The sequence below is a fragment of the Zonotrichia leucophrys genome, chromosome Z (genome assembly GCF_028769735.1).
Source record: "Zonotrichia leucophrys gambelii isolate GWCS_2022_RI chromosome Z, RI_Zleu_2.0, whole genome shotgun sequence".
Classification (NCBI taxonomy): Eukaryota; Metazoa; Chordata; class Aves; order Passeriformes; family Passerellidae; genus Zonotrichia; species Zonotrichia leucophrys.
The window spans coordinates 36,394,517-36,422,315 of NC_088200.1; the positions used below are offsets into that span (position 1 = coordinate 36,394,517).

At 40.6% G+C, this 27,799-nt stretch overlaps 1 protein-coding gene across 1 annotated transcript; it reads left to right on the forward strand.

Moving 5' to 3' along the window:
* Nucleotides 1-15,417: 15,417 nt before the first annotated feature.
* ENC1 (ectodermal-neural cortex 1) lies at nucleotides 15,418-26,840 on the forward strand. The gene is made up of 3 exons (XM_064736169.1): nucleotides 15,418-15,689; nucleotides 20,324-22,137; nucleotides 25,562-26,840. The coding sequence occupies exon 2, from the start codon at nucleotides 20,336-20,338 to the stop codon at nucleotides 22,103-22,105; it is 1,770 nt and encodes a 589-aa protein (XP_064592239.1). The 5' UTR covers nucleotides 15,418-15,689; nucleotides 20,324-20,335; the 3' UTR covers nucleotides 22,106-22,137; nucleotides 25,562-26,840.
* Nucleotides 26,841-27,799: the final 959 nt, after the last annotated feature.

The window sequence follows — 27,799 nt, forward strand, 5'->3', positions numbered from 1 at the left end:
GGTCTATGAAATTATTGTTCAGCCTTTCACATTTTCTCATTAGGACAACAGCTTGGCATAAAAGCCAGCTGGAAAGTCTCCATTTTACAGTCTTGCGTGACATTTTCAAGTAAGGTGAACTGAACTCCTATCAAGTGGAAAAGGTATTCCACTGAATCATGCCCACCTTGCTTTTGCCATTGTTAATTTCCAAACAACTCTGAAAAGCAGGTAACTGAGCAGTTCTCTCCTCTACACCTCTTCTTTGTCTAAGGTTTTACTATTTTCACCCTGAAATATCTCAGCTTTTTCAAAATGCTACTTTGAACTTTCATTCATTTACCATGCTATTTCTGTTGAGCACATTGAGCTTTGTTTACATGGCATTCTGCATTTCTTATAATCCTTTGTTCCATGCCTTTTTAACATGTTTATTATCTGTAGAAGAGCTGTCAACGTCAATCTCATACAGTTTCTTTAGTTTGATTTTGTAATTTTTTTCTTTTAACTCCGCAGAATCTCCTCAAACAAATAAATCCCCTACATGTGTATTCCCAAATATGTTACAGATTGTTTAAAAGCAAGTGCAATAAGGTCAGCCTTGACAGGTGTCAGTACCAGAACCCCATCAGAACCCCTTCTTCCATTAACTTTTATTGAAAGGGAGCAAAAGTCTGGAGGGATGATGGTTTGGCAGCAATGAAATATGTTTTGTTTTTTTAAACTTTGTAAGAAGACTGCAACTATTGCAATCATTTGTTTAATTATTTTCTGCAGTAGTGAAGACAGGAAATCTTGAAGCCATCCTTGAGTCTGACATGATCTCTAAACCTGCTATCCTCCTTACAATTTGCTTGTGTGTCACTGACCTTTCCCAATCCCTACAGCACTGCCAGGCTTCTTCCTTGATTCAGCTCTGGCTCTACTGAAATTATTATTCATTCTTGAATCATTTCCCTCTCAACTTTTTCCAGCTCTGCTTTTTTTATAGTTCTTCTAAATCCCTATAATTAGACTAAATCCCTATAATAGACTTCAGGAGACACAGAATTCTGTGCTTAAATTACTTTTTCATGTATATTCTCCATCTATCCCTCCAGTCAAGCATCCTTGAATTCAGGTTCAACATTAAGCTCCTGCTTTTTAGAATTCTCACTGGATTTGTATCTCATTTTCCACTTTTCAGTCTGTGATGAACAGGATGGGTATATGTGCTTCATCCAGTAACAAGATTGATGAAGGCAAAAGAAAACCATGGTGTAGAGAAAAAGGCCTGACATTCAAGTGCAAGATCCAGTGTTCCTGTTAACCCTTTCATTACAGTAACAAATAAACTGTCACATATGGATTTATTCATAGTCTAAAGCCCTGAGAGAGAGGGATAGCATGTCTCAGTCTTAATGTATAGTTCAGATATGAGAGACATGGAGTAGTTTCACCAGGAAAAAATAATTCTAAGCCAAAACATTAGAATGCTCCAAAGTCCAAATTGGAACTTTTTTTTTTTAATTTGTCCATCCCTGTAGACACAACCTGCTTTGACTCAATCTTTATTGGTGACAGATATTGCACCAATATTCAACACATACAGCGGGCACCACAGGAAACCAGTGTGGTCAAACAGAGATCATGTGGTTGAGCTCAAACACAAGAAAGGAGTGTATGAAAAGCAGAAGATGGGACGTACTGCCAGGAATAGAAACACCATATGGGGATGCAAGGATGAAGTTAGCAATACCAAAGTTTGGCTGGTATTGCAAGGCATGTGAAGTGCAACAAGAAGGGCTTCTGCCATTATATTGCAGCAAAAAGAAAACCAGGGAAATCACAGACCTGGTGGTGAATCAGGTAGGTGATCCACTAGTGAAGGGCATGAAAGATGCTGACATATCTAATGCTTTACTTATTTCAGTCCTTACTAGCACGATCTCCTGCTAAGCCTTCTAGGTTCTGCCAGTTCTGTTTGATCTTTTTGTCAGTGGTCTGGATGCAGGAGATGAATGCACCATTATTATGTTGATCATACTAAACTCGGAGGTGCTTTTGACTCTCTTGAGGGATGAGAGGCCTTGCAGAGGGATCCAAATAGAGCATTAGGTAATCATCAAGGGCATGGAATTCAGGAAGAAATGCTGGGTTCCGTATGTGGGACAGGATAAGATTGAACACAAGTACAAATTGGAAAAGGAGTAGCAGGAGAGCAGTCCGGCAGAGAGAGAGGGGGGATGCTGTTTTTCAGCAGATCAGCATGAGTCAGCAGTGAGCCCTGGCAGCCTGGCAGGCAAACAGCATCCCAAGATACATCAAACACTGCAAGAGAGGTGATTATCACTGTATTCAGCATTGGTGCAGCCTCTTCTATAATGTTGAGTGCAGTTCTGGGCCCTGTGATTTAAAAAACATAGAATCAGAGAAGAAGGATGTGGCAGTTCTTGAATGTGTCTTGAGGAGGGTAAAAAAGCTGGTGAAAGTTCTGGGAGATGTCATTAAGGACTTTGGGCTTCTTTAGTTTGGAGAAAAGGAGGCTGAGGGGTGACCTCATTGCTCTGCACAGGTTCCTGAGCACAGGGAGTGAGAGGAGATGTCTCCATTTCTTCTCCCTGGGACCCAATAATGGAATGTGTGGGACTGGTACAAAGCTGTGCCAGCAGAGGGTCAAACTGGACATTAGGAAGCATTTCTTTATAGACAGGGCAATCAAATGCTGGAATGGGCTTCCTGGAGAGGTGGTCAATGCCCTGAGCCTGTCACAGTGTTTAAGATGCATTTGAACAATGCCCTTAACAACATACTTTCACTTCTGGTTGGCCTCAGTCAGGCAGTTGGACTGGATGATCACTGTAGTCCCCTTTCAACAGAACTGGGCTATTTTATAGTGTTCTGTTGTATATTATTGTAATTGCCCAAAGGAGGGTCGAGTTAAACGAACTGAAGATATACGAACCCATGGAACTTTGCAACCATGGATTAAGCAGGAACAAGTTCAACAAGTGTAAAGGCTGCACTTGAGGCAGAAAACCTCCATGCACTGGTACAAGCTGGGTACTGGCTGTCACAAGACCAACTTTGCAGAAAAGGACTGGGCCTCTTGGTGAACCTGATCAGCAGCATGACCTCACAGCAATGATGGTGAATGGCATCCTGGGTGGTATAAGCAACTCCACCAGGGGTGAAGAGAAGTCAATATTCTCCATTCTTGAAGATTTTTCAAAATTTGTCTGGAGATTTTCAAAAAGGCCATAGGCAACCCGATTTAACTGCAAAAATAGCCCTCCTTTGAGCAAGAGGTTAGACTAGAGGCCTTGAAGACCCTTTCCAGCCATTAAATCAATAATTTATGATTTTGCCATAATACAGAAAATAATCTGATATACCTTAGTCATGATAGGAATCTCAGCTCTCAAGATTAACTTTAATTAAGCACTTAATGGGTAAGTGCAAAGTAAATTTGATGAAATTGATGGAGTTTAAGTGCTTTGTTTATATGAAAGACTTTAGATTTGAATTATTTTAAATTTTCTATGTATAATTGAATCTTTAATATATGATCAATATAATTGCTAATATGCACACCTCCCCAAGCCCCTTATCTTTACTGTGACTATTTAATTTATTATGACAGCATTTTAGGAATACAGTGTAGAGTCTGAAAGTCTCAACGAAAATATATTTAAACACTGATTTACAATCCAAAGAGCTACCGCAATGTAACTAAAAGGCTTTTGTAAGCAGTATTGCTCAGTATACTTAGACCTGTTGAAAAGAATTTCAAGATTTATTAGGAAATTTTTTGCACAAAAGCATTTTTTTAAGCGATAAAGAAAACCTTACAAAGTATCAAGTTTCAAAAAAAAAACCAACCCCAACAATACATTTAAATTGAACTGGATTTTAAGAGCTACAGAATGGTTTTGATTGCTGTTAAATAGTAATATTTTCTTTCTATAGACACCAGTAACAGATGTTGCTTTTTATTTTTGGCAATCCACAAGTAATCTCTTTTGTTCAGTGAGCTCTAAGGTTTGCATATTGTGTTTGCAGTTTATTTTGCCAGAAGTGGTCATGTCATGTTATTTATCTCCTGCTTCTTTTGGTCCTTAGTATTTGTATGACTTGGATGCTTTGTGTAAATGTTCCTCTTAGGACTGCTATGAATAAGTGGTATCAAAACTGGACTGCACTAATCTAAAGTGTCTTTTATTATTTATTTCAGCACTTTGATTGGTCAGCTGAAGAGTGCTTAGAAAGCCAGCTTTGTTCAAGTCAACAGTGTAAATAGGGGGAATGTGCAGTCAAATGGCACATGGCGCTTAGAGCTGCTGCGACTGATGCTGACAGTGCAAAATGGCTTTAAAGCAACCCCCTAGGTGGAGCAGTCTTGTGTTACTCCCATTTTGTGTTCCTTAGGTAGTGCTTGTGTACTGCCATATTTCTGCTTTCCCTCCCCAAGGGCTATTGAATGTTTAAAGAATCTTGGGGGTGGCTTTTTGCCTTGACTGTAGCTGGAAGAGGAAAAAAGGAAACAAAGAAAGGAAGACAATTTAAGCCATATCTGTCTGCTATGCTAACTAACATGCCAATATTTTAAGAAGATTGCCCAATATGGTTAGGCATGTGTTTTCTTATATGTAGACACTGTTTTTAAGAATAATCACACAAGAATCACTTCAGTCAAAAATAAACACCTCTAGATAAAGAATCTGAAGTCATAATTACACATTGTATAAAGCTCAAGTTGATTTTCTGATGAAAAACAAGATTTAGATCTATATGTTATGTTTCCTTGACTCTTTGTTCTAGTTGTGCAAAACTGTATCACTTTGAATCTTCCAATGTCTATTTTACAGTCTTTACTATTCAGAAAGAAATAGGAAAACACTTAGGTTCTGAAAGAGAGGAAAAATGTCAGGAAATAGGCTTGCAGATATGAGCTTGATACTATATATATATGATAGTATAATGTTTTGGGTTTTTTTCCTTTCATAAGGCAGAATGGTTTGAAGTTTAGAGTTGTGTCTTCCAAGAAAAGAAACATGTAGAGAATGTGGTGGTTTGCTGAAGGCGCCCAATTCTGTAGCCAGCAAAGGCAACTGGTAACTTGTCTCTACTTCATGAAAGCGTGATTGGATGCCTAATAAAATGACTGTGTAATACGGTATGATTGGCAGTTCCTGCTTAGGAAGCCAAAGAATAAAATAGCAGAGGTGTTGACGTTCACTGGCAAATTCCCTCTGACTTCACAGGAGCTGGGTTTGAGTCCTAAATAAATAATGTTGAAAAAAATGTGCTTCAGAAACTTTAGGTAAATCTGTTGGTAGAGTGGATAACTATGCCTGCAGGAATAAACAGGTCAGGCCTATCTTTTCATGGTTGTGGGATTCATTCAAATAAGTGGATCAGATAGGGCATGTGGTACCAAAACCTATCAGGGCGGAATCTGTGCAATCCTTCCAGAATCTGTCCATTCCCAGGGTGTGACTGAGTATATTTTGGCTGTGCAATTGGCAGGCTTCTCTCTCTGCAGCTCCTTTTACCTTTCTGGACAAATACTGCTAAGCTAGGAGGGCAGCTAAGAAAAATGTATGTTTTTAACAGTTAAGGCACATGATTGCACTGTGCAAAGACAAAGCAAAACAGGAACTGTGCAAAGAAGGATATATGCAGAAAAGAAAGGAAAAATGCCATCATAATGAGTTCCTTAGGAATGTGTTTATCTATAAAGAATAAGTAATTCTACCATAAGTAATAAAAAAGGGGAAAGGAATGTATTTAAAGAGGGAAGGGTGGAGATTGATTTACATTAGTGAGCCTAGATAATATAAATGCATGTCTGTTTCACTAAGCGTTATTCCCTAACTCTATAATAATTAGGGAGACATAACCACATCTCCAATCATCCACATAACTATCTTCAACAAAGCCAGGATGTACTCATTCCTTTTTCAGATGTCTAAGTTTGTTCATGATAATGGATTGACTAAATAGTGAGTTTAACATCCGTTCTCATGATCTTTGGGGCAGCCTCGTGCCTTGCCTGGTGCCATATAATTGTTTCCTAGTCAGGCAGGGAGGATGTTCCTGTCCTGCCTGTGGAGGTGCTGACTTGGACAGGTCACCTCACCACAGGGAGAGTGGGGAAAGATGGCTGCACAACTCAGCCCAGATTTTACAACTATCACAGTTTAAAAAGTGGGGTCTAAATCATTATACCTAACAAGTATACGACAGAAGATGATGTTAATTCAATGGTAGTAAGTGCTGTAACTAACAGTGGAAGAAGAATGAAGGTTTAAAAAGATTTCCTCCTTTTATAATCCTTGTTGAAGTAATACATGATTGAAGTGTCTTTTTCTTTTGGTTCCTTAAACAATGGACTGGATTTTTTTTATTTTTTAGCTAATTTCTCAGACAGGAATATATAGGGACAGGTTGAAATATAAAAACATTTAGACTATAGTAAAAGGAAAAATTTGACAAGATGTCTAAAGATTGCTTCTTGTTTACATTTTTTCTAAAGATCATGGACAAAATTTTATGCTTTGTATTTGGATGGGCTGGGAGTCCTGTGTTTTAAGTGTATTTTCATTTCTAAAGTCTGTTTATTGAGGTGCATTAGCATGAAAAAGCTAAATCACATCACATTACTTGCCGCATGCTCTAAAAGTTCGCACATTAATGCTATTTGGTGGAAAATGAGATGAAGGAAGTCTAGAAAATTTAAAACTGTTTTGCTCTCAGGCGACACAACTCTTTGCAGAAACACATCTTCACTACACTGCTCAGAAAAGAACATAAAGTAATGATATTTATTAATTGTATTAGAAACTAAATGAAATCTGCTGCGTCAATCATAAAGGAGAATTCTAAGTTGTTGCAAGTTTTTTTTTTTATTTGTTTTTTAATCTATTTTTTTCTTTTGATCTGCCTATGATCTGAAGTGAACAATGGCATCTAATGAAATCATTCAAGATTTTTTTTCAGACATTTTGTACCTCTAAGATTTTTCCCCATTTAATGGAATGGAATCTCAAAGACCCTCAGCAAATAGAAAGCTTCTTCAAAAGTACTTGAGCAGGAGAGCGATAGAGGCTTTTACCAAACTATCTTAGTCACAGAAGCTCAGGTGATACTCAAGCTAAGTCTTAGGATTCTGTTTGCATATGAATGCAGCTTTCATTTGCATTAACATCTGGTTGTTCTGTTAATGCTTATTGAGTTTTTCAGTTATTTTTAATCTTCATTTGAGCAATGATCATGCAAAATTTGTTCGAGATAATTTTGTTGTTAGATTTCCAAATCTGGTGAATTTTCATGTAATTGATAATCCATAGATTCCTGTTTTTAAAGTTATTTCTAAATAAGAAAATGTACAAACACAGTTCTGGCTGGGCTTGTGCATACGTTAGTTTCTATGTATGTGTGCATGTGTATCATAAATGTAGAGTGGCATGTGACAAGCTACTGAGATAGCTATTGAGCACTAGAAATATCTCCCTAGATACTTTAGTTAACTATTACTTTTGAACTACTAAATCCATTTACAAGTCTTTGGCCACTGATGTGTGTGTACCACAGTTTCAAGGCTGTCAGCCTCTACTCCCATCTGCTTATTGTGATATGACAAAGCTTCCACATATTTTTCTATCCAGAATACTTATGATTTATGTGGTTTATAAGCAATGAATTTCAGAGATGTCTAGAGAATATATGACTGGAAATCTATTATTCAAGCCATCACAGTATAAGATTGTTTCCCCAACTTAATCTACATTCAGCCTTTGAGGAAAATCCGAGATTCTTCCAATCAATTATTTTTATGTGGTGAGTCACTAGGCTTTGTTATTCTATTTAGAGCAAAATTCAAAGTTCACATATAGATGAAAGCAGATTCTGAAAAGGAAATTGCTTGTTAACTGAAACCTTAAATAGTTTTCTTTAAAAAAGCACAAGTGATCAGTCAGCTATCTTCCAACTATGCACTTCAAGTTCTTTCTAATTTAATATATTACCTCTTTTACATCTTAGCAAGACTTGTTACAGAAGACAGAAGCTGTCTTTTGTATTTCCAAACTACTGTCTTTTCTTTAAGCCAAAATATACATATGTTGACGTGCCAAGTGGCTCTTCTAGTAGAGGAGTAAAAACATGTTCAGACATGTCCAGGAGATTGGGAAAAATGCCAGAAAATGTTTAGCTCAAGTAAAGCATCAACAGCTTCATTTTTACTACTTTCAGCAGCAATCAGATGTCTAATTAAATTCCATTAGCCTAAAATAAGGCAGAGCTTTGAAGAGACAAATCAATAACCAGAGTAAATGCCACACTGACTGTGTTAAGAGGCTTTTGAAGCTTTGCCCACACTAAACATTCTTCTAAGTTTAAGCCCTCTGACTTAACTTGGCCATAACTGAATCATCCAAATGAACATTTAGAGAAGAGAAGTAATGGGCCTTTTTGGAATACTGTTCACCTAAGAAATCTGGTTTCCTCATCCTGTTGAACATGTAACTTGCAAGGCTTTGCCTGTTATATGACATTTCTTCACTCAAAAGCTCACTTTTATTTTTAGGAAAAGGTTTTGCTGCAGACCTAAATTAATCACACTGCACCAACAGTGAATTAATCTTGTACCAAGTCTTGGTCATGAAAAAGATAAAATAATTCAAATCAAATTCACTGGTTTCCTTTGTACACAAGAACAATGAAGTGTCAAAGTACATAAACAAGTCTTTTAAAACAGACAAATGTGTCCTTTTAAGTCCTTCTCATTAAACAGGCACAGCCTGATGAGGATACTGAGGCTATTTGTGCATTTATTGCCTGAGAAACACCCCCTGCTGTAGGCAACATGTTCAAAAGTTTGATCTAAACCACAGAAATACCAACTCCATAGGACACATTTCATTTTGTTAAAGAGTTTGGAATCAGATTACTTAGTCCTCACAACCATCAAACTTCCCAGATTAAAACTAGGTGAGTGAGACTGTTTTAACCTTCTCATGTTCTGCCAAGAGCCTTCTAAAGTGTTCCTTTCTAAAGTGTTGTGAAGCATCTGTAAAAATGCTATTTAAGAACATCCAGAATTAATGCGGCCTCAAAACTACTAATAATGCTGTTCCAGATGTTTGTGGTGAATTGCTGAGCAGGAAAATTAATAAAGTCATACTTACACAAACAAGCTTGCTTTAAAATACTTGTCTGGATCTGTCCTAAACCCACTAAAATCAGAGAATTCTGTACTCTCCTTCTCCCTAAAGCAGTGGTCTCCAACAAATCATGTTAAGCTTTCTAATTTCTCATGTGTTCTTACAATCAAAATTTTAAATTTCAAACAATATACACTTTACAGTTTTCTTTGGTTCTGTGGACCACTTCCCATAACCTCATGGCCTGAAAACTTAGATTTAGGTATATGATAATGGAAAACATGACTACAGGAGGTTTGTTTGCTCTCACTTTAATTTGGTACAGTGGATGACAATAGCATTGAGGCATAGACTATTGACAGGTGAGCAAAAATCTGGACTTATAAAGTCCATATAAAAAGAAAGAGCAAAAGAAGTTTTTCTCTCATGTTTACTCTTATTCATCTGAATACATCTGATAAGCTCTCTCAGCTAAGTATGAGACAGAGTGAGGGCATTTCAGTCCCTATGCATTGCCGCCTTCTTCTCTGGCACCTGTCTATGTATGGCTTGTCTTCTTCAGCAGGCCTGAAGAAGTGAAAAGCTTGTTCCATCCTGACTTGAGGGCAAAATACCATCTAATGAGTGAAACAGTGTAACAAGTCCCTAGGTAAAATGTTTTGGGGTTTTTTTGTGTTTTGAGACATACATACATATTGTGTTTGCAGACTTCAGTGACTCAAAGTTGCAGCTCCAAAAGAGTATATGTATTCCATCTAAAATCCTTGTCAGAAATCCTTGTCCTTAAATAACTTGTATTTCAATGTGTAATGCTTGTCAGCAATATAAAAATAGCTATTTAGATGTGCATTACTGTCATTAAAATGCCAAAGCAATTGTTTGAATTAATACATTTTTGTCTTCCTGCTTTAAATACTAACATAAAAGATTTTCCTGGCGTGGTCAGAAGAAACTGGCCTGTGGTCCCTGCAGAAGTGAAAGATGTAGGAAACTCCAAAGTCCTTATGCCAAGGTTGTTACAGGATGGAGGCTTTTCAGTGCAGCGTGGTAAAACCTGAAATAAGGAGCCAGCTCAGCTGTCACCACTGGGGGCCACTGCTACTTAGCAAGAGAGAAAAGGAAGTGCTGCTTGGCCTGCAGTCTGCACTACTGGAGATAGCTCCTGTAGAGAGGCAAGAAAATGACCCAGTATGGAGTCGCTTAAGAGATGGGAATAGCTAGCAAAGGTATGCACAGGAAACTGAAATCTCCTGACAATGAACATATGACTTTTGCCAAACGTCATCATGAGTGATGGCAGAAGTGGCAGCAATCACTCACCTTTTGCAGTGGAATTCCCAGTCCTGTGCCGATCCATATATCTTTGGGAAGGGCTTGCATATCAGTAATAATTGGGACCCCTTACGAAAAAACCTGCTCAAGAATGGGTCATCATTGTCTTCTATAAGCAGGAATTACTTTTCTTGTTAAGAAGGAGAACAGACTATGGAATAGTCCGCCATAAAAATGTTTTTGTGACAGAGACTTTGCGGAGCAATTAGAGAGCAAGATAAAATGGAAAATGATAAAATAGGCAGAGGAATTACATACAAAAGAGAAGTGAGTGACTTCTCCTAAGAGTCTTGAGACATTTTTTTGTCTCCATATTACTTATCTTTGTAAGTACATAATGCTGAAATAAGGATTCTGGACTAGAATCCATAGACAAGGGTTTCTCATAAGAATCAAGAAATTTCAAAAGGAAATCTTTCTCATTCCAGACATTATTCACATTTATTATGTTATTTACACCCAAAATCATTTGTACAAAACATATTTATGGAACGGTAACCAAGGCCTGATTTTTCCTGTCTCTTTCCTATAACATGATGGCATAACTGACCAACTTCAAACAGTTTAGTGTTCATATACTTTATAAGTGGCAAGGGACTCACACATAACAATTTATCACACTGATATTTTGGAGAGAAGCAGTTATGTGTCACATACCTCAATATCTGCCCCATCATGCTGCTGATTTAGATAGCAGCAGGTATTTAGACAGAAGCTCCTTTTGGTCTGAGCTGTCATGACATGAAGGAATGACATCTAAGGGCCAGCCTAACTGAATGTAATTCTTTTGAAAACAAAAGCACACACAGAGAAAGGCAGAACTGGGCAAAGAGGGATTTCTCACCCCTGGAACTGGTGGACAAACTGGTGTAATTGCTGCTAAGAAATACTGAATGTTGACCTCCCCAAACACTTTTAGTAAGTCTCTAGGACTAAACAAGCACTATAATGCATTGTGCTCTATCCACACAAATCTCTGTTTGCAGGCCAGCCTGGAGAAGCACATCAAAGGCAAATGATAAGAAAAGCAGGTGTGGGTCACTGAGGGGTGTTCCAGGCTCCATCCCCCTGGGAGAGCTCTGGCACTGGTACTGCTATTGTACATTGTTAATTAAATCATTCTAATTAATTCATTCAAAGTGTAAATTAGGAAGGAAAGAAGATAAATTACACTAATACGTTTAACCCCATGCTGTTTATTTAGCAGTTGAACAAAATAATGTGGTTAAAAAGAATCTAACAAGTCAAAAGCCCAAGACACAGCTGCTTAATAGTATTAAAAATGAGATCTCAGACTGTGCTGCAGGCACATACTGCCTGCTTGCATTTAAAAGCTTGCCAAGATAGCTGTACAGACAAACCCTACTAGTTTAGATGCAGCTGATACTAACAAAACAAAACAAAATACATATTTCCATCTCCTAAGTGAAATAATCTGCTCTGGTAAGTGGATTATTTTACCAGTACGGCTCTGCCAGTGTTAGAACTCTTGCTGGTGCTACTCGGGTAATCTGTGAGATCTTTTAGCTACATAGGTATGACTGCAAAACATTTAAGTGCCAATAAAGCCATATGATAAAGTTTGCTATACATTCAAGGTTCCAAGAACTTGTCTAAACACAGAAGCCGAACCAATTTAAATAAAGAGCAAGGTGAAATAATTTAGTTAAAACAGCAGTGTTATTTACATAGCAAGCAAGCCGGATTTGAGTTGAATGAAGATTTTCCTGCCTCAGTGTTTTCAGAGTCAAATGTGGCACTTAATTCTTGAGATTAAAATGAAAATATTTTGGGGTTTATACTGACATACTCATATTTCAGACTTCTTATTAAAACAAACAAACAAACAACAAAACCAACCCTAAGAGATTATCAAGTTCACATGACTCTAGAAACTGAGGCTTTGAGAAAAGGGCCAATTATCTTTTGATTTGTGATAAAATCATGATATTTAGCAACACTGCAAAGATCCTATCTATCCTGGCATACTAATACTTGGAGAAACATGTTTCAACTAGTTCAGCGGGCATGTTAAAATATGTCCTGGAATAGGCTAGGCCAGCTTTGTGTTCAGCAATGTCAAAATACAGATTGGCCCATCTACAAAACTGGCTGAACCAGAATAGTGCTTAACTGTGATCTGACTTAGTTCTCAGACCAACGTAAACCAGACCAAAAATTTGCTTGGACCAAGTTAATTTCTTGTGTGCTTTTCCCATGCTAGCAAAATAAGCATTCTTATTCTAAATATGCTGTAAGCCGTACTCAGACAAACCTATCTACTCCTAACTCTGGTGCAGAAAGGAGAAGAAACACTTCAGGTGTTTTGTCACTTAAGCATAAATGAGACCTCATCTGAGCATACGCAAAAGAACAACTGCTGTGGTTTGTAAGCACGGACTGTGGCATTCCTTTTTCTCTCATTTTCTCCCTGCTCTCACCAGTACCACTGCTTTACACACACAGAACGATCTGTCTGGTTGTGTACTTGCTTCCCCAACAGATGACTTAAAGCTTCATCCAATCATTCTGCCCTGATTAACTTCAACAGGTTCCTCATTTCGTTAAATAAAAGGAAGATCAGAACTTCATCTGGTCATTTGTTTACAGGATTATTGCCCCATTTTTTTCATGGAGGGTACTGCCCAAATGTGCATGCTGTGGGCATCCATGTAAATGCTGTATGTTGTCCTGTGTGTGGATCTCATTTTTCACTGACCATTCCTTACAGCTGTAGTTTAGATGTTGCTAAGCAATAGATAGGTAACATTATTGTATCATTTTAGTTTACCACCCATAGTGATAACTATGCCTATTCAAAGTTTGTCCTAACAATGTATGGAGTAATGTGTCCCGGTGTTTTCAGTTGCATAGAATTAGTGTCCTGGTTTAGGGAAAAATGTTGGAGGAAACATCTTAATTGGGGTCCCTCTAGAAAGCAAATCCAAGTGGCCCCTCCCCCAATCACTTTGGGAAAAGATTTCCTTGGAGAAAAGTGGAAAAAAACCTGTTTATTTAACAGGCAAAGCATTCACAGCATAAAACCCGAACAATATTAAACAATAAAACCTCTTGCCAATGTGAAGAGATGACAGACTCAGAAAGGCCCCTTGGTGGGCTGTAGCTTGGCTCACTCAGTCTCTTACCAGTCCCTCTGGTGCTGGAAATGCCTCAGCCCAGGCCTGGCCCAGTGGCTACAGGCACGAGCTGCCCGTGCTCCGCTGGGTGCTCAGTCCAGAGCAGGTCTGAACAGTTCCAATAAAAAGAGAAACCACAGTCTAGGGAACTTCTCTGCCTCAGCTGGCTAAAAACTAACTAAAAAGCAGAGGAGAGCTCTGTCCCGCTGTCTGTCTGTCTGTCTGTCTGCAGACAACACAGTCCAGGAGCAGGATGCGGGGGAGCAGGTGCAGGTTCTGGTCACAAACTGCGCACTTCTTCTCTCTCCCTCTTCGATTTTGGAACCAGCCTTAAAGGTGCAAAACTCATTTCTGGGCTAAACAGACAAATGGAGATACAAGTATCATAAAGTCACCCCAGGACATTGAGATAATCTGATTTACTGACACCAGATTGTGGAAGTCACCATAATGGACAGGATTTGGGTGGAATCTCTTCAGATTTACTTGGGGGAAAATGTGGGAAAATAGGATCAAGGCATTTTATGGTTATGTTACAATGAAAGGAAAAATCTGGACTCATAATGTGGACAATACAATGTGCAAAAAAGGTTGAACATTCACAGTCTAATCCAAAATCCTCTACAGGTAGAGGATGACTCAAGTGAACACTGGTGTCCATGAATACCCCTTGTGCAAGGTTGTTTACAATTTACAACAGCGTCTCACACCTAAGCAACTCTGAAACATTCTTTATTACATACAGATGTGCAACATTTTTAGACCATGCAACCTGCAGCCTTCATGTTGTAAGAAAACAATATTGTAACGAGAAATAATCTATGAAACAAATTACTCTTTAATCTGCTCCCTGTTCAGCTATGCTCTCCAGGTTTGCATATGCCCACAGGATGTCTAGAATTACAGATGTGTCCTGCTGTACACTAAATGTGTGCTAATCTGCAGAGACTGGAGTCCAGCAACACAAATATAAATAACGCTCTGCATGTTAGCAAATTGCTTGCAGGGCATTCTTTTTTTCAGCAGGAGACATTTTATTATGAAGAATGGTCAAATTCTCCAAACAATTATATTCAAGAAGAAGCTTGCTGCTGGCGCAATTGTTCTTATCTTTGTTAAAGCCTCTTTAGACTAATACCATTGCTTTAAGTGATATTAACAAATCGTAAACTAACAATATGGGCAATGTTTAGCACGGTACCTTATGTTTTTCTTATACAAAGCCACACAATACCATTATGTAAACACTGTTGTTTTGTCTAGAAAATGTTTATTGTTGAAATCGGCCTTTTGCACAAATGCGTTTTTCACATACTTTGTTCACTGGGAAATAACTAAAGCCAGGCTTCCCTTTGTGCTGCGGGAGCACTGCACTGAGCAGCTATGAAAGGGCAGCTCTGCCAAGGCCTCCCGAGCGGAGCAGAGCCCGGGCTCCCGGGGCGCCCAGGAGGAGTTTCCCACCGTCTGCCCTGCTCGGTCTTCGCCACCCGACGGGACACGCCACGAGGACCGGCACCCCTCCCCATCCCGCGCAGCTTTTTCGGTGCCTGCTCGGCGGGGCGCGCCCCTTGTACACCCGGAGCAGGAGCTCCCACAGCGAGTGCCTGCTCCGCCCGGCCCCGCGGGGCCCCCACAGGCAGGGTGGGCAAGGCAGGAAGCGGAGGCCATCCCGCAGTCCCGTCCGCGGCGACACGAGACGCCCGCCGCACCTTCCGCGCCGCCGGCCGGGACAGCAACTGAGAGCGCGCTGCCCTCGCCCTGCCGTCCCTCCCCTGCCTGTCACTCACAGGCTGTGCATAAAGCCTCCCCCCGCCCCTCAGCCCATATACCCCTTCTCCGCTCCGCCACCGGGACAGAGCTGCGGTCGGCGTGCCAGCAGTAGCTGGAGCCGCTCTTTCCCTTTCTTCCGTCCCTCTTCCCTACCTCCCGCCCTCCTTCCGCGACCCGCCTCCCGCCGGCGGCACCAGCTCCGCCCGGCGCTGCTGCTCGCCCGCCGCGTCTCCGCGGCCCCGCCGGACCGGCACAGCCCAGCTCCTTTCCCATGCGCGGCGCTGCGTCGCCCACGGACCTCCGCGCTCGCCCGGGAGCCGCTGCTGTAAGTTGGTGCCGCCGGGCCGGAGCAGCGTCCGGCACGGGGGGGCAGAGCTGCTGGGCAGAGTTGGGGTGCAGAGCTTGCGGGGCAGAGCTTGCGGGGCAGAGCTGCGGGGCAGAGCTTGCGGGGCAGAGCTGCCGCCGTGCTGCCGGCGGTGCTTCTCCGGCTGGAGCCGGGCTGCCTTGTTGGTCCCCGGCACAGGCGCAGGCTGGCCCTCCTCCGCCCTGTCCGGAACGCCAGGTACCAGCGGGGCACTGGTGGGTAAGACATTCGCCGTGATTTGCTATCTCCTGTACTCGGCTGCCCTCGGAAAGCGTGGGCTTCTATTACGGAGGTTGCTAGCCTCCCTGTTGGGCTTCAGCTTCCTGCTTGGGGCCCCGAGCGGTCCCGAGCATCCCTCCCTCAGCGGGCGAGGCAGGGCAGGGAATGAGCCAGCGCCTCGCTGCTCCCGAGCTGGCTGCGGCGCTGCTCTCCCTGCGCCGGTACAGAAACTTTTGCACGTGGTTATTGCTCTATAAAGCAAACTAAATGCATTTTAGCTTCTAACACTGGTTTTTATATCAGTCTGGGAAGAAGCTCTTTGAGTTTCTTCTCAGAGACGGAGTTATTTAGGCGTTTTGATGGGGCGAACTGAGGGGAATTTAGAGTCGCGTTTCTTTGTTTGCATGTGGTGAGCTGTAGTGCATTCCTAGCAGGAGCAGCGTGTTCTGCTTTCTGTCTCGCTGCAGGTCCTAGGCAGCCACTGAGTTTGAAGACTTTGGCAGTGTCACGATTTGCCTCTGCCACACTGATAGCATCGGTGCAGATTTAGTCATGGAAAGCGGTGTTAGTTACATCGACGGGATGATCAGCAGATTTCCTCTCTTTCGGTTGTTTCACTGATTCTAAAGAAAAACGCAACCACTACTGTGTAATTACACAGTCATATTTAAATGAGCGTGCATCAGGGATGTGGCAGTAATTTGAAAATACTTGATTTTTCTTTTGATTTAGGCTGAGATCTTCATGCTATAAAACTGTTAAGTAGGACAAGGAGCCTGTTGTTTAGTCTTAAAGTAGTGTTTACTACCCGGCTGCTGTGACAAGTAGCCTGTTGAAGTGTAATTATAAATCAAAGTCTTGGTTCAACCTCTGTTCCTAGATAAAATCTGTATCTGTAATTTACTGACCACTTCTTGTCTTTTACATACAAATACTATTTCTAAGGAAATAAATGCCTGAAGGGAATTGGCTAATATTATTCAAGATGAACACTTGATCACTGACAGTAAATTACCTCTGCTGAAGTATTTGAGGCTTGCATAATTTCCCACACTAAGCAGAGAAATTGAAGATGTCATTTTTGCATTTTAGTATTCTTCCAAGATTCTGGATTGACCTAATTTACAGAAACACTGCCAGTTAGTGAATGATGGTACTTGCTTCTAAGGGTGTTTGTTCAGCTAGTCTATGTGCAAATGCATCTCAGCACCACACTGGAGGAAAAAGATGTGTATAGATACATATCTTTGTTCTGTTTGGGGAAATATGTTAGCTTATCTTAATTGTGAATTGGCATATTTTGAATTCCTCTCAATAGATGACATTGTGATGATAAAAGCAATCTTACAGGAACAGTTCAAGACCAGCATATGTGAAATCTACTTCTCACCAAGAGACTAAGGCTTCTGTTATAGTAGGGTGAAATGCTGAGTGGCTTATTCAGTAGCTGTTTGGGAGGGGTCATTATACAAATTTTGAATTTTATTTTTTTTTTTTTTACAGTGGTATTTGTTACCCTGGCTGTGGGTGGGCTTTGGGTAACAGACAGTGATCTGTTCCTCTCCTCTGCATGTGGTCTGTAGTTCACTAGCCTGCACGGTATGCATAACTGCAGGGTGTTTTTTTTATGTTTGCCTCTATTTTGTTGTGGTTATGGGCTCATTCTGAATGGTGCTGAACAAGCGTTGCTCATGGGAGTACAGAGCCTGGTGAAAGACCTAAATCCCTGCATCTGCAGCCTCTGATATGAACTTTACCTGCCCTATTCCTGAACCCTGTGTGCATGACGAAAGAAAGTTTTCAGTAAACTCTGAATTCCCTCAATATGTGGGGGGCAAAGAAGAGAACCTGTGTTTTCATAGAGATCCTGACATGCCTAGACTGTGATGTCTACACTCACATTCAGCTAAGTGGAATGGAGTGTGGGGGGCAGTGGCCGTGTTCACATACTGGTTGTTCTGTTGTCTCTGATCAGTGGGGTGTTTAGCTCCTATCCTGCTCCCTGCTGAGGAACCTTCAAAGAGTAAGTCCTCAGTGTGAGGAAAACCTACCTGCAGAGATCCAGTGAATAGTGTGCCTTGCATCATAACAGCATTTAAGACAGTAAAGTGCCTGGAAAAGTTTGAAAAATATGACAGTAAAGTGTTCAGCTTCTTATTTGTGTCATCAAGTTGCTTGTATACTAGTATTCCAGGCCTTGACCTTTCTGTAATCCTTATGTTCCAGGAGATTTCAACTTGTAAATGGTCAGTATCTTATTTTTGGCTATAGGTTAAGTGGGTTATTTTAGTCTGAGATTAGTGCTCAAGATCCTCAAATGACATCTGGGTATTTTTTTTGCCAGACAATACAACTTCATTAAAGGTCATATGATTTTCCTTGTAAAAGAGTTTGTGTTTTGAAGACATACCAGATGACTTAGGTTGTTCTGTGCTTAGTGCATTTAATAGGTTGGCCTAGGGAGCACTGGTGTGATCCCTTACTAAGCTTTTGCTTAGGTAGAGTGAGACAGATACTCTGCATTGTAGCTCTGATGTGTAGGACTCCTCTCTGTTTTGGAGGAATTTGGATTGTGCACCATATATTGGGTAGTGTTGCTTGCTATTTTCAATCCCAGTTAAATTTCATAGGGCAAATTGTGTTTCCTATTAAAGGAAGTGGGCTATGCTAGTTTTACAGTAAGATGTCTCTCTATTCTTTACTTTAAGTTGGGTTTAAGGGTTTTTTTTGTAATGGAAGGGAAAGGTGTAACACAGACTTGCTGTTGTTCAATATGGTGAATCAATTGTATCAGCACAGAGTGTGGAGGATGGTACTGGCTGTGCTGCAGTTAGACTGCAGGTGTTGCATGTTCCATACACACAGATTGCTTGTTCTGAAATGGAGTCTGCTGTTCAAATTAAATGTGTTGTTTTGAGTTTCTCAATATTTCTGGTCATATGAATCAAGGAAAATACATCTATTAAAAATGCTGGTTTTGAGGCTTGTAAAGCTCATGTATTATCTTGAAGCATGAAGTGTGAGAATGAAATTCTACAATTCAGTACTGCTTAAAGATGCTCGAGTATATGGAAATGTCTGTGTGAGAGCACAGTATATCCGCATTAAAAACCTTCACAAGTGGCCCTAGGTGCTCTGATTTAGGACATTGCATGCTTTCCAGGTAGACCTTTTGGCCATTTCTTATTTGAAAGTACAGTAAGAAGTACTCTGGACATGCAAATAGCTTAGTAATTAGTCAAGTTTTGTTCTTGGCTTTTGCTGAGGTTTTTCTGCAGTTTGAAGAGAGAGAAGTGAGATATTTCAGTACCAGTCACAGCTTGCCCTGAGTTCTTTGTTTCATCTCCTACTATTTGCACTGTGGCTTTCTGGCCATTAGCTTTATATTGCTGTCAATATTCCTCCCTTACCCTATACTCCATACCATTCTGACTTGACTCTTAGTTAAATCTGGAAACTTGCTGTAATTATACATAGGCCTGCACATCATGGCATGTAACAGTAACATTCACCTCTAAACAGATCTGAGTAGGGTTTTGTTTTTTAGGAATAGGGCAGGATGGAATAGTTTTATGCCTCTTCAGAAGTTCAGAATGAACAATGGCTTAAGCTCTGAGGACCTGATGCTCCAGGTGGCTTCAGAGGCAGTGTCTCAGTGACTGGTGGTGAAAACATATTTTTCTGCAACACTGCCTGTGTATATGCTAAATCACTATGACAAACAGACACTGAATTCTATGAAATAAAGGTGGAATCTGTAGATTTTACTAATCTTATTTTTTTTACAGTTACACAAGTCTAAATGTATGATACCAGGGTTTTATTTTAAAGTTTCTGGGGTTTTTTTGTTTTTCATTTTGTGTTGTTGCGTATGGAATCACTATACCAAAGGGAAGCTTCCTAATGGGATTAGTAGGTTTTTGTTCTCTATGCAGCTTTGACATTCCTTAGGTATTCTGTCTGGTAGCTCTTCCTGCTATGATTCAGTACAGGAGAATGTTTCAAGCGTGTGCATGTGTATGTATGTAATGAATCAGCTGGTCTAGGTTGGGGAAGGGTGAGAAAATCAGTGCAGGTTCATTTTCTTTCTCCAACTTACTTGCTTACTGTATTGCTATGAAAGTTGGAGATCAGGTTTCCCAAGATAAACCTGCTCTTGGGCAACAAATTTAGAGTATGTCATTTATGAATCTCAGCTTACAAAAAAAAAAAAAAAACAAGGCATGCCAAAGGGAGATGTAATTCTCTGTCCGCTCAGCTGTAAATTAAGGCTTTTGCTTCCCCATCCTGTCGTGAATAATAGACACATTTTTTGATATGTATAACTAAAAATGGTTTTGACTCTTATTTATTTTAAATTTTTTCTTTGCTTATAGGTGTGAAAGAAAATGTCCGTCAGCATGCATGAAAATCGCAAGTCCAGGGCCAGTACTGGCTCCATAAACATATACTTGTTCCACAAGTCATCCTATGCTGATAGTGTCCTTACTCACCTAAACCTTCTGCGTCAGCAGCGTCTCTTTACAGATGTACTTCTCCATGCTGGAAACAGGTCATTCCCCTGCCACAGAGCAGTTCTAGCTGCTTGTAGCCGCTATTTTGAAGCAATGTTCAGCGGAGGACTGAAAGAGAGCCAGGACAGTGAAGTCAACTTTCACAACTCTATTCACCCAGAAGTGCTGGAGCTTCTTCTGGACTATGCATATTCCTCCAGAGTTATCATCAATGAGGAAAATGCAGAGTCACTGCTGGAGGCTGGTGACATGCTGGAGTTTCAGGACATTCGGGATGCTTGTGCAGAGTTTCTGGAGAAAAACCTTCATCCCACCAACTGTCTTGGGATGCTGCTGCTGTCAGATGCTCATCAGTGTACCAAGCTGTATGAGCTCTCTTGGAGGATGTGCCTTAGCAACTTCCAGAGTATCAGTAAAAGTGAAGACTTCCTCCAGCTGCCAAAAGACATGGTAGTGCAGCTCCTTTCCAGTGAAGAATTAGAAACTGAAGATGAAAGGCTGGTATATGAATCGGCTATTAACTGGGTCAACTATGACCTGAGTAAGCGTCACTGTTTCCTGCCAGAGCTACTGCAGACAGTGAGACTGGCCCTCCTGCCAGCCATATACCTTATGGAGAATGTGGCCATGGAAGAACTTATCACCAAGCAAAGGAAAAGCAAGGAGATTGTAGAAGAATCAATAAGATGCAAGTTGAAGATCTTACAGAACGATGGAGTGGTCACCAGCTTGTGTGCCAGACCCCGAAAAACTGGCCATTCACTTTTTCTTTTAGGTGGCCAAACCTTTATGTGTGACAAGCTGTACTTGGTGGATCAAAAGGCAAAGGAGATCATTCCAAAGGCTGACATTCCAAGCCCACGGAAAGAGTTCAGTGCTTGTGCCATAGGCTGCAAGGTGTATATCACTGGGGGACGAGGATCAGAAAATGGGGTCTCCAAAGACGTGTGGGTGTATGACACCCTTCATGAGGAGTGGTCGAAGGCCGCTCCCATGCTGGTGGCTAGGTTTGGCCATGGCTCTGCCGAACTTAAGCACTGTTTGTATGTAGTAGGGGGGCACACTGCAGCAACTGGTTGCCTTCCAGCTTCCCCTTCAGTATCCCTGAAGCAAGTAGAACAGTATGACCCCGTGACCAACAAATGGACCATGGTGGCCCCACTGCGAGAGGGAGTGAGCAATGCAGCTGTAGTCAGTGCGAAGCTGAAGCTGTTTGCTTTTGGTGGTACCAGTGTTAGCCATGACAAGCTGCCCAAAGTCCAGTGCTATGATCAGTGTGAAAACAGATGGACTGTACCAGCCACCTGCCCCCAGCCCTGGCGCTACACAGCTGCAGCTGTTCTGGGAAACCAGATTTTTATTATGGGTGGAGATACTGAATTCTCTGCATGCTCTGCTTATAAATTCAATAGTGAGGCATACCAGTGGACTAAGGTGGGAGATGTGACAGCGAAGCGAATGAGCTGCCATGCAGTGGCATCTGGAAACAAATTGTATGTGGTTGGAGGCTACTTTGGCATTCAGAGGTGCAAGACATTGGACTGCTACGATCCCACATTAGATGCGTGGAACAGCATAACAACTGTGCCCTATTCATTAATTCCTACGGCATTTGTCAGCACATGGAAGCACCTCCCCTCCTAATTGTGTATTTGTTGGCAATTACAAGTTATCAGGTAAGAAATAACACCTTTGAATTTCACTGTAATAATGCTTTTCAAAAAACATTTCAGCGGCAGCTCTGAGGAGAGGTGAGTATGTTTGATGCAGTTTTACATCTGGATCACCTGAGACACATATGTTCGTGAGCTGTTGAAAGCCAGGCACCACATCTGTGACAACACCAGATCCTGGAAGTAGTTTGCCACGTATCGTGCACCAGCCTTTACAAGGCCTTTTCCTCTATGATTTAGATGTAAAGGACTGAGCAAAAATAGCATTTTCAACTTGTGTGGAAATGCAGATAATATTTTTTAAATTGACTCTGCCTCTTAAGTACTAAATGCATAGTAAACAAAGGTTCCACTGCCAATTGTCTGATGACAGAGGCTAGGTCACTCTGCATCCAGTAGCAGTACCCAAAAAAGATACAGAAAACTCTGATCTGAAGCCTCATACCGAATTCACTTGACTTTTCATTCAGACAGCCTTCAGAGAAAGCTGCTGTCTTATGACAGGTGTTTTACAGGGAGTTCAGGCCTAATTTTCAATCTCAGCTAGACAGCGTGGCTGCATCTTCATGGACTAAGGTTGCATTTTCTCCATTGTAACACTTTAAAATACAGACTTTTCAAAATACTGATGCTTATATATGTTGAACTAGGTATAGTGTCAGGAAGATATGTAATTAATATTGCAGCCTGAAATAATTACTAGTCTATAGCACACACTGTTCCAAAACAATTTAATTATACATAATGGGCAAGGTTCTTACCAGATGCAACTTCAGCATTGTATCTTCTCACAAGCAAGTCTGAATTTGGTCTTGCTTGATGGGTTGTTGTGCATTTCTTATTTTTGGGCAGAGGGGAGAAGATTTTTGCTATTCATCTGTGTATTTTGCAACAAACCTTGTAGACTCCCATTTGTGCTGTGTTGCTTTTATTCCCCATTTCCTCCTTGTGGCTTTAGTACAAAATCAGTTACTTCCAGTAACTATAACTGATAAAAATAGTGATGTCCTTGATCTTAAATAATCAGTGCCCTGTGAATAGTAGTTTATTTTTGCATATGAGCAGTGTATATTGTACCCATGAAGACAGGCAGGTGATAGGAAAAAGGCAAATAAATACAGTTGCAGTAATTAAACAAGCTATTCATGTGCCTCTGGGTTACTGAAAAGTTCAGACTGAAGAGGTTCTCCAGAATATAGGAAGAAGAAGTTGTGTGTAAAGACTTTTCTAGGTTCTTCTGTTTGGGACAGATCATTGGGAAGGTTTTTTGGTGTTTTTTGCAGCAGTAGATATTTGCCTGACTCTTGCAGTAAATGCAAGCCCCAAAGGCCTTTGAATCAGTGTAGATAGGGCAGACAGTTACTCCTGTAGTTGTCTTTCAGTTGACTGGGACTTTTGATTGAGTAAAGAATACAAGGTTAGGCCCATGCAAAGCAGCAGCTCAGCTTTGAAATCTACTGTGAAATTGGGCAGTGTTGTGCCATGATGCTCTGCTCTCAGGTGATTGTTTGCCTTGAAAACACTCTGCCCTCAGCCCTCTCCCCACTTTGTTTTTCCAGACTTTTCTTTGGAAAGCAGATTAAACTCTAGAGACTTACCACGTCGTGGTCACTAACTGTAATTGTCCCCCAAAAGCAAATGGAAGTCCTCATTTCTGTGTGTCAGCTTCCTCCCTAGCTGGGAACTACATCTCGATATCTTCAGTTAATTTGTATTATTACTGACTTTATGCAGTTCTCAGTGTTATCAGAACAGCAGTATTGAATGCCCGGACTCAGGTCTGTGCCAAGAAAAATATTGACTTACTCTTCTGAGTCTCACTTAATTGTTCTGGAGTTTACAGTGCATGAGGGAGTGTTTTATTTTGAAAAAGAGTTCTCTGAATATAACGGTGCAAAAAGCTTTCCTTTACTCTGCAGTATCTTGTTAAAGACCATTATTTTATCTTCACTAACACACAAGATATCTGGCTTAACTAGCACACAAGATAACTGAATGTAGCTTTAGTCTGAAATCTCTCCAGTGCTGTGTGCTCATCCAGTAAGTAGGTTGCTTTTTTTCCTTCTGACTCCTGCTGCTTTGTCAGTGGGTGGGAGGGCCAAAAAGGAAATTATTTGTGATTACTCTGTTTTCATGGTGCTGTGTGGCCCCAGTCTGACAGCTTTCAGGAGGACTTCAGTCTGCTTTGTCTTGTTCCTCAAACTTGGGAGTTTTGGGTTGGGTTTTTTCCCCTCTGTTTTGGAATTATTTATGACTTTTTTTAAAGTTCATCCCATGACAAGAAACACTGTTTTGACTTCCGTGTTGATAGAAGAATGTCATGCTATACTAAAGAATACCTAGAGAAGACTAATCAATACTGAGTGGACCCTTTTCTTAGACATAAAAAAAAAATAGCCCACACTTGCAAAAACACTATGGACTGTTATGGAGGCTGGGTTGTTTCCTGTTGTTCTTAGACATCACAGCCTGAGAGAGATGTGGTGTGTTCAAAGGGTCTGTGAGTGCACTAGTGCTCATTTGCATTGTAATGAAGTAGGATTTGCCTTCTAAAATTGTAGCAGTGCTGTCAGAATTATTGTGATGAACTGATGATGGTTTGGAAGCTGGGATTGTGATACAGCTTCCGAGTGAAAAAGCAAAGCACAATCTCAGCATCCAAAGGCTGAGTTTCTTATTGAATAATTGATTTTATAAAGGACTCTAGGATGGATTGATTGGTGGATGGTATACTGCTGTTTGAAAAGAAATTAGGCAGAATTTTTCTGAAAATAAGAGTAGATGTATTTTAAGCAAGGGAATTCTATGGCCCTCTCTGTTGTGAGTAAATTAAATTCAGAATTTGTGAAGGTGAACAGAGGTATTGGGGCAAGACACTTTCAGCTTCCCTTCTGCTTTGATCCAACCAGGTTGGTTTTGGCTGAGGTATTAAAAAAACTCTACACTGAGTGTTCATGTGTTTTTTTGTGAAAGAGAAGTTACGAAAGGTTGTTTATTTAAAACACGTCCACAAACTTAAGATTTTAGGGGAACATAAAAATGTGGAAGTATGCAGGATACAGAGTCTTATCAGTTTAAAGAGTCTTATCAGGGCACTTTAATTTAGGTTTCAAGTGACTGAATTTATACCCAAAACATTAGTTAGTCTTTTTGCCGTCAATAGGAAAGTTTGCAGAGTAGTGTTAGCAGAATTATAACATCAGAATCTGTCCCTAAATAATTATGTTCTTGACTCATTTATGTATTAGTAGTTGGGTATTGCACAAGAACCTTGAGGTTCAGGGTGGGCAGGGAAGCCCATCAACTGGGTTGTATCCTAAGCCTAGCTTTTAGATTTTCTTTGACATCTAACAAAAAACCTTATGGTATATTGTTGCAGCAAAACGTTTTAAGTAATTTCTCCTTCCACCTCTTCTCATGCTTTCAGTTTACTCCTTTATTTGGAGAAGATAATTGGAACCTCAGATCTGGAGAAGTTTTTATGAAGAAAATCATTCAGCGTTTCTTGCATTTGAAGAAAATCATCTGCACCTTGTAAATTATCCAACCCAGACATGAAGGAATGGGAGAAGAAACCCCTGTCTTTAGTGCTTCAACACGTGGTTTAAATATGAATGGACAAACCTTGTGCTAGTAATTGTGGATTAATGCCCATGTTAATCAGTCCTTCAAAGATGAAAAAAACAGAGCGGCTCTTAGCTGTGCACCACACATCACTTGATTTCCATGGACCCCACTGTTTTTATGTGAAATTTGAAATGGTTGTCACCTCTCTTTGTGGTGGTTTGAAGTGCCAGCGCCAGCTGCAGGGGCAGCAGGCCAGGTCTGAAACAGCAAGATGCTGCTGTGAGTGAAGATACAGCAGCATTGCTGCTGAGCTCTGCTGACTGGAGTGTGCTTGCCTGTGGGCAGTGCCCGCAGCGTCTGTTTCACCCTGTGTTGCATTGTCCTGTGTGCAGTAAGTGACCTTCTGTTCATAAGCACCAGTCCAGTGGTGAAATGTTTTTGCAACAGTGGGGAACAAACATTACAGCCCCAAAATGCTCATTGTTCCTGTTCTTCCCTGTATTTATAATTCAGCCTTTCCTATTATGTTAGTTGTTGTAGATATAGTTATTTATTGTTCAATGCTTGCATGCTGAAACAATGCCTGCAATTGTCTTCATGTTGCAAGGGCTTGTGTGAATTGTATGTTTTGCACATATTGTGATTGCTGACTTGCTCTGCTGCACAAAGAAAGAAAACTGTTGGGTAACAGTTGGAGGTGGGAGGGAGGAGTGGCTTCCCAGTCGGAAATGGAAGGATTACGAGACAGGATTTAAAGTTACACGTGTACTAAAGGAAGAAGCCATGGAGGTCACTTTCTCAGGCCACCAGCTTCCCAGGTTGCATGTGGTGTGTTTTGTAGATGGTGTCCTTGCAACATTTCATTTGTTGGTCATGCCTTTCAATTTCTAACCTGGAAATAGCCAAAGTCTCTTGCAACACTCGCTTTGTGCAGCTTCCTGATTGCAACGCAAATACTGTGGAAGAGCTTCTGGATACCAAGCCCAGATGAAGTCATTGTCCAAACTTATTTATTTATTTATTGGGTTGGAGGAGGGTTACCTACAATATAGCCACATTGTCCTGAAGGAGTGGAGAATGGTGATTCAAGAATAAAAACAAAAAAGAAAACCTCAACATAGGTTAATGATGAAGTCTTAAAAAAAAAAAAAAAAAAAAGAAGAAAGAGCAGCAATTTTGCACTGACTGGATTGCCTCATCCATCTGGATTTCAGATCATCTGAGTGGCCAGATGTCAAAGACCCAAGTGCTCTAGAAAAATTCTTATGGGGATAGAAAATGAATTTCAAACCTCTTATCTTAATAGGAAAAAAAAAGCCCTCAAACTCTGCTGCTTTTTATTTTTGTTATCCAGGTGTGTCTTTAATCACTTGATTGCTCAGAAGCCTCAGATAATCCTGAGAAACCAAACTTTGATTTTTAAATAAAATTGTTTCTTATTATTCTGGTCTTTGGACAGAGATGAAGCTACTCTTTTCTTAGGAATTTCAGAAGCTTGTGTTTCACAGGTACTTTCTTTGGCAGATCCTGTAATGAAGCTTGTATTGTATTGTGTTTTTTCTTAAATGTTTCTGGAGCCCACTTAAACCGGCACATTCAGTAACATGGTTGGTGTGTGCTGTGGTATAAGTAAACAGCTGCATGTGTGGATGCAAAACAAAAATAGTCACATTTGTGATGCTTGCCTTTCTCTGTGTGAAAGTGATGTATTTGTGAAAGTTTTGTCATCTGAAAGTGTTTACATTGGTCACTGGAAGATTCTCTGCGCTGCCTTATGTTTGATTTGCTGTTTGGAGTAGACTCTTTACATTTCAGAAATAAAGTATTTGGAGTTCTGTGAATACTGAGAGAACATTGATTAATAAGCAGTCATTTGCAGTTTTTAAAAGGGTGGGTTCCAGCTAGATGTGATACAATTGTAGTTCCACTGATTAAACTGATTCCTAAAGTAGTAGATTAAAAAAGTATTTAAACCCACAGCCTCTCTACCCTTGCCCCCACTTAGACAACCTTTAGCAATAGGAAAACAGATTAGGATAGGTCTCCTTTCTATATCCCTGTACCTGCACAGGTTGCCATGTTGAAGCAAACAGCCTTG